The sequence below is a fragment of the Podarcis bocagei genome (assembly GCF_964188305.1).
Source record: "Podarcis bocagei genome assembly, chromosome: 7".
Lineage (NCBI taxonomy): Eukaryota > Metazoa > Chordata > Lepidosauria > Squamata > Lacertidae > Podarcis > Podarcis bocagei.
In genome coordinates this window covers 74,199,641-74,206,423 of record NC_138132.1, presented here as the reverse complement: position 1 = coordinate 74,206,423, position 6,783 = coordinate 74,199,641, and the positions used below count along the sequence as shown (strand labels likewise).

General features: G+C 49.6%; 1 protein-coding gene across 1 annotated transcript in view; it reads right to left on the bottom strand.

Moving 5' to 3' along the window:
• The window catches only part of LOC308591556 (maestro heat-like repeat family member 5), a gene marked incomplete at its 5' end in the record, with an annotated part of 29,785 nt that overhangs the window by 2,077 nt on the left and 20,925 nt on the right, over positions 1-6,783 (bottom strand). The window contains 4 exons of the mRNA XM_081202323.1: positions 2,346-2,394; positions 4,355-4,534; positions 5,036-5,161; positions 5,998-6,232. Of these exons, the coding sequence (XP_081058449.1) occupies positions 2,346-2,394; positions 4,355-4,534; positions 5,036-5,161; positions 5,998-6,232 (590 nt within the window). The remainder of the gene's footprint in view (positions 1-2,345; positions 2,395-4,354; positions 4,535-5,035; positions 5,162-5,997; positions 6,233-6,783) is intronic.

The following is a 6,783-nucleotide window of genomic DNA, read 5'->3' as shown; positions in this document are numbered from 1 at the left end:
GTATTAAGAGCACAGAAAATTTTAGTTGGTTTAGTTGGCAGAACTACGGGGGCAGAGCAGAGCCATCAGAGCAGAGCCACCCTCCATGAATTTGTCCAGTCTTATTTTAAAGCCATCCAAGGTAGTGGTCACCTGTGTGTCTTGTGGCAGTGAGTTCCATAGCATAGCTGTGGATGTGGCAGTGTTGCTGGGCCTCTGTTTGTGGCTGTGCTGCACATAGATAATAGTGACAAAATGTCTTAGAAGACATCTGTGATGGAGAAGGCAAGGGCAAGCTGGTGGCTGCGGTCGGCTGATGCTGATGCCACAGATACAGACACAGGGAGATGAGAAGGCAGGTGCTGCCACCACATACCCTCCAACACATCTCTGATGAAAACAGGGACGCCCCATTCCATAATGAGAATTTTACTATTTATACCCCACCCATCTTAGTGGGTTGCCCCAGCCACTTTGGGCAGCTTCCAACACACATAAAACCATAATAAAACATTAACAAAATGTTTAAAAACATGCCCATACAGGATTGCCTTCAGATGGCTCAGAGGTCGGATAACTCCATACCCCCCAACATTTCTCCAGTGAAAATAGGGACATCCTAAGGAAAAGTGGGACATTCCAGGATCAAACCAGAAACGGATGGCTTCTCTAAAACAAGGACATCCCTGGAAAATAGGGACACTTTGAGGGTCTGCAGCCACAGCTAATCCAGGGGGATGCACATCAATACACCACAATGGCATAAAACGGGGGGGGGGGTAATTTAGCAGAGGGAGAGAGGGAGGAGCAGCTGTTGCACAGCATCTTTCTAAGAAAAATCAACACACACACACCCATTTCTCAAGAGTCTATTTTGCAGAATTTCATCTAGATATTCTTCCACTTCCTCACCCAAGCTGTGATCTGTGGCATTGTGGTGGATACAAAATATGATAGTAGCCAGGCAGTAGAATAAAATAAGCCTGCAACTCCCACTGCCCACATCAAACACACACTGTTTGGGAGGAAAGTAAGTGAGTCCCAAACTTAAGAAATGGTGGGAAGATTTCTTCTCCTCTGAAGAAATCTGGTGAAAGAGTCTGGAGGGAACAGTTGACCATGTAAATTTTACTCACAATGTACTTGCAGATAACTGAGAATCTGTAGTAGAGTCTGTCTTGCTGCACAGACTCAAAGATGTCATTGGGCAGCTCCCCCAGTTTCAGGAAGGTGACAATTGTGTTAAGGACAATTCGACACTCCTAGAATTGAAAGGAGGGGTGACATTTTACTTCACATCAAGCCTTAGGCTTGCAACAGCTTTGAAAATATACATATCTGCATTGAGGCCGCAATGCAAATAAAACGCAGACAGTAGCCCAGGTAGGGTTAAAAACACAACTAGCCCACTGGGAATTAAACCCTGAGAGCTCACCTAGGTTTTTAATAAGCATCAAAACGCCACTAATGTAGGGGCTCACTTGCGCTCAGAAGGGAAGTGATTCCATACAGAGGAGCCACCCTGAAAAAGACCCTCCCTCTGGTTACTGGCTGCTACATGAACCTCCACCAAGCCAGCCTAGTCAACTGATCACAGTGACAGCAGAGGTGTCAAGGCTTAGCTTCCAAACCCAGGAACTCAAACCTGGGTGTTTCAGATGGTGTCTAATGACCAGGTTTTGAAACCAACCCTGCAGGGCTTCCACTCCTTAAAGCTAACCAGCCTGGATTAGAAGCCTTCCAGAACCGGCATCCTTGGAAGGCGGTGGCCTCTCCTTCACTGGAGGTTTTTAAGCAGAGGTTGGAGAACCATCTGTCAAAGATGCTTGAGCTGAGATTCCTGCATTGCAGGGGGTGGACTAGATGACACTTGGGGTCCCTTCCAACTCTGATTCTGTGGTTCGATGACTCTGATGGTTCCAACCTTTTACAGAGCAATCCCAACTACAGCATGGTATCTGCAGAACAAGTGACTTGAGCAAGGGAAAAGGGGTGAAAAAAGACCCCAAGATCTCTAACTTTTCTGACCTGGACAGAAAAATCCCTTTTTGACCTCAGGTGTGGTGGTGACTCAGACCCCAAGCACAATCGAGGCCCACCCATTCAAGACCAGTCTACGCATTTCTTGATCTGTGGGGCAACATGGGATGATTCTCCAAGCCCTGCTGCAACACGCAGAGCAAAGGGGAGAGTTCCTCAGCTGCAACAGATGCTTCAAGGACCACCCAGCATTGGCATCGTAAGGGGCTTCCACAGGCAGAGAAACATTGCTCTGCGTTCCAGCTGCGTGTGACAGTTGCCAGGGAGAAGGAGTTTGCCAAAGGGGCCAGGCGATGCCCAGACTGGCCCTTCCAGCCTCAACTCACCTCTCCGCTCACAGGGTCGGTCAGCTGGATTATCAGGGGGATGAGGCTCCTGATGACAATGTCCTCCACCTTGTTTCTGTGCTCTTCCTTCACGCCCTTCAACAGCGTCCCGAAAAGAGTGATGGAGCAAAGGCTGAGCTCATTGTCCTCCTGAGGAGAGAGAGGAGGAGAACACCAGTCAGTCCCAAGTGCTGTGCAGGGCAAACCCGTCTCACAGGTTTCAGGGAGTTTAGCTGAGCAAACACTTCTCGTTCACTATGGGTCTGGTTGTTTGAGGGTGTTGGCTGGGCCCACGCAACAGGGGACCAACCCCGGGGGCCTTTGCCCACCACCGTTAAGGAGCTTAATGGACTGAGTTCATCCTGGTGCATCTAAAGTTCTGCCAGCATCACCTGCTGGCAGACAGAGTCACCTGAAGTGCAGGTGAAGCAAGAAGTCTCGCAGATTAGGCCAGTGGGATCACTTGTGGGGGGCTGACAGAGGGGGGCTTGAGGTACAAATGCGGTGTGTGTGTGTGGCACATGGCGTGGTGTGTGTGCATGACATGCGCATGTTGCACAGTGCCAGCCCCCTCAATCGTGGGGGCAAGCTGGCACAGGTGGTGTTCTGAATTTCACTGTGTTATTATCTTCAATTTTCCCCATAAGTCTTTATTAAGGCTTTTCCATAATATAAGGAAAGAAACTGATCTAAATAAAAACAGAAAGAGAAACAGAAATGCAGAGTCTTCTCTCAAGGGCAGCTCTTAACCCTTGTCTCACCAGGAAAGGGGTCAACCCTCCCAGCCTCTTCCCTTCCCTGTCTCTCACTCAGCGTCCTTCACCAACAAGCCATCACCTTCCTTGGAGCCCAACATGGGCGTAGCCAGGATTTATGTTGGTGAAGCAGTATTAATGTTGGGGGGGGGGGTGGCAGAAGAACCAAGCTATCTGTGATGTGATTGGTCAGTTAATTAAGTATTTTTCTTTATTTGCTTGATTGAAGGGGCAGTTGCCCCCCTCCCCCGTTGACCATGCCCAAAGAACCCAATAATCAATGGCCCTGAGCAGAGGACACCAAGGAAAACAAAAGGAAAAGAGAGAAGAAGAGGAAGGAAGGAAGGAAGGAAGGAAGGAGGGAAGGAAGGAAGGAAGGTAAAAAGGAATTTCGATTTTGTGTTATCATCTTCCTTAGTGGATCGTGCAAACCTCTATTCTGAATACAGTCGTAACTTGGTTCTCAAATGCCTTGGTTCTCAAATGCCAAAAACTTGGAAGTATAAGTGTCCAGTTTTTGAACGTTTTTCGGAAGCCGAATGTCTGATGCGGCTGTCGGCTATTTTTTTCAGGGCGCTTGCACCAATCAGAAGCCACGCCATGGTTTTCGAACATTTCAGAAGTCAAATGGACTTCCAGAATGGATTAAAGTTCGAGAACCAAGGTAACACTGTATTTGGCGCTTTTGTTTTTACTATTTATTTTGCATTTTTGTTTTTGAGGCTTTTTTGGTTAGTTTTTGTGACTGTTTGGAACCCAGTTTAGCTACTGATAGATTGATTGTGTGACTGTGGAAATGGATAAAAGTCCCCCATCCAAACAATGACTATCATCAGTGCAGGTAAGAAAAAAAATTATTTAAATTTTAATCATCTACAATGCTGTCTTATTTATTTTATAGTATGGTACATTGATTATTGCTTTCATTTTATGGATCAGTGGTCTCGTTAGAGAGTAAAATTCATGTTAACTTGCTGTTTTAGGGGTTGTTTTTAAAAGTCTGGAATGGATTAATCCATTTTGCATTACTTTCTATGGGAAAGCGCACCTTGGTTTTGAACCGCTTTGGTTTTGGAACGGACTTCTGGAACAGATTAAGTTTGAGAACCAAGGTACCACTGTGATTCTCTTCATAGTGTAGGGGGCACTGGGGATGAGGCTATGGAACCAAAGGGGCAGCCGCCCCCCCCCCCAAATGTTTGGGAAGCACCAGGGCATGGATGAAGCCCATTTCGAGTAGGCTTGTTGACTTACATCATTGAAGTGTTTCAAGAGTTGAGGGTAAAGGCTGCAGCCGGCCAAGCTGTATTCCTCCTCCCCCTCCAAGTGGTGGGACATGAGTTGCAGGCACTTGATGGACTCTTTGGCAACACTCTTGTCCGGATTGTAAGCGCAGTTGATCAGGGGCGAGATGAAGAGCTCCAAGGCCTCTTCCTGAAGGAAGCAAGGAAGCAGGTGAGGGAACACGGTCACGGCAGAGAAGTCAGCGCACGCAGACGCAGTTTGCACCCAAAAAGCCACAGCGTAAGCATTACACAAAAGTAAACAACCCAAGCGGGTGCTCTCTCCTGAGTCCTTGTGCAGGGTGGGGGCCTCCAGTAGGGGAAGGGGCCAGAGCGGGAGCATCTGCTTTGCATGCAGAAAGTCCTGGGTTCAAGTCCTGGCATCTCCACGCAGGGTTGGGAGAGACTCCTGAAACCTTGGGGAGCTGCTGCCGGTCCGTGTGGGCAACCCTGAGGTAGCCAGACCATTGGCCTGACTCTCTTTAAGGCAGCTTCCTTCCTGTGCTGATCTGCACCTGAGAATAAGGCTGCAGCAGAACAAAGGAATCTCATTTTAACAGCCTCCTTGAAAGGCTGATACGGCTCCCTCAAAGCGTTGTGGGGTTAATCTGTACGCCGCTTCCTAATGTGTCCCCCGCCACCAATCTCTTACCTCCAGCGGGTGCTGCAACATGTAGCCCAGTCCGCGGATGCTGAAGAGCTGCATGAGGGGGCTGGCTTGGCCCATCCACGCCATCAGGACCACCAAAATGTCTAGCTTCTCAAAAAAGAAGCCTATCTGTTGGTGGAAAAGGAGCTGGAAAAGAAAACACTTGATGTGTGCAAGGCGAAAGAAAGTAGGCAGGGCAGGAGGAAATCTGTGCCGCAGAAACCGAAGTCCGGTACCCCATACCCTCCAAGTGTCCTGATTTTCCAGGGACAGCCTCGGAATTACGAAAGCCAACCGGCTTCTGATTTGATCCCGGAATGTCCCTGTTTTCCATGCCAGAGCTGCCGCCACCGAGCTCGGGGAGGAGAATGAGCCAGAGCTTGTGCCCAATGACAGTGGCGGCTGTAAGGGGGCCTCTCGTCAGTGGCGTAGCGTGGGGGGTGCAGGGGGGGCCGGCCGCACTGGGCGCAACATCTGGGGGTTAGGGGGCGCAAATTACTTGCCTTGCCCCGGGTGCTGACAACCCACGCTACGCCACTGCCTCTCGTTGCCCCTCCATGGCATCTCCGTGGTCACTGCTGCTGGCCTCCTCCCTTGGGCAGCTGGTAGAGCAGCGGTTCTCAACCTGTGGGTCCCCAGATGTTGTTGGACTGCAACTCCCATCATCCCTGAGCTCTGGCCTTGCTAGCTAGGGATGATGGGAGTTGTAGTCCAGCGACATCTGGGGACCCACAGGTTGAGAAAGGCTTTTGTAGAGGCTGCTGGAAAGCAGGTGAGGACGGGAAGAGGCTGCGGCCACTAAAGCCCAGCCCTGTGTGCCATGCTGGCTCTGAGGGGCAGGCAGAGGGCAGGGCCCCCCGGGCGGGAAGAAAGGGGGAGCAGAGCGCAAGGAGTTAGTTAATGCACACTGCCCTCAGCTCTTATCTAAGGCCTGTAGAAATTGCTGCCCTAGGCAGAGTACAGGCCTGCCAGCCATCAATGGTGGCTCCGGAGACCTCCTTACACCCTCTGCTTTCCTTGCCTGCCTGGGAGCGGTTGTTGCAAAGCAGGAGCGCCTGCAGGCATTCCCCGTTTCCGACTCTCACCTCGGTGAAGAAGGCCATCCCGACCGTCCTCTCCTTTACGTCAGGGCGGCGCAAGTAGGCATTGGCCTGTTTGAAAGTCGTTTTGAGGTACACTTTGGAATAGCTGAACAAGGTCCTGAAACACAAAATCAGACACAAAGGATGCACAAGCCTGAAGCTGGCAGGAAGAACCGCTAAGTATTCCTGAATAATAATAATAATAATAATAATAATAATAATAATAATAATAATAATAATAATAATAAATTCATTACTTGCACCCCGCCCACCTGATCGGGTTGCCCCAGTCACTACCTTCTGCTCCTCTCCAGTTTCACCCAAGTCGTATCCCAAGTCCTATCTAGCTCTCTCTGTCAAGGAAGGATGCTTGAGAGTGCAGTGCAGTATCTTGCAAATAAATCTCCAAAGCCAGCAGAGTTTTCAGTGGGGAATGGGAAGGTTCATTACTCCATTACCCCATATGCACCCACTCGACCTCTTCGATTGGTGGAATTGGCACCTTCAGGCACCACAGAGTGCCTGCTCTGCATTTAGTGTGTCAGCACCTAAACTTCGGAACTCCCTGCCTACTGATATCAAACAGGCGCCTTCACTGTACTCTTTTGGGCACCTGCTAAGAACGTTCTTGTTTAGACAAGCCTACCCAGATGTTTAGAAAGCTGGTGC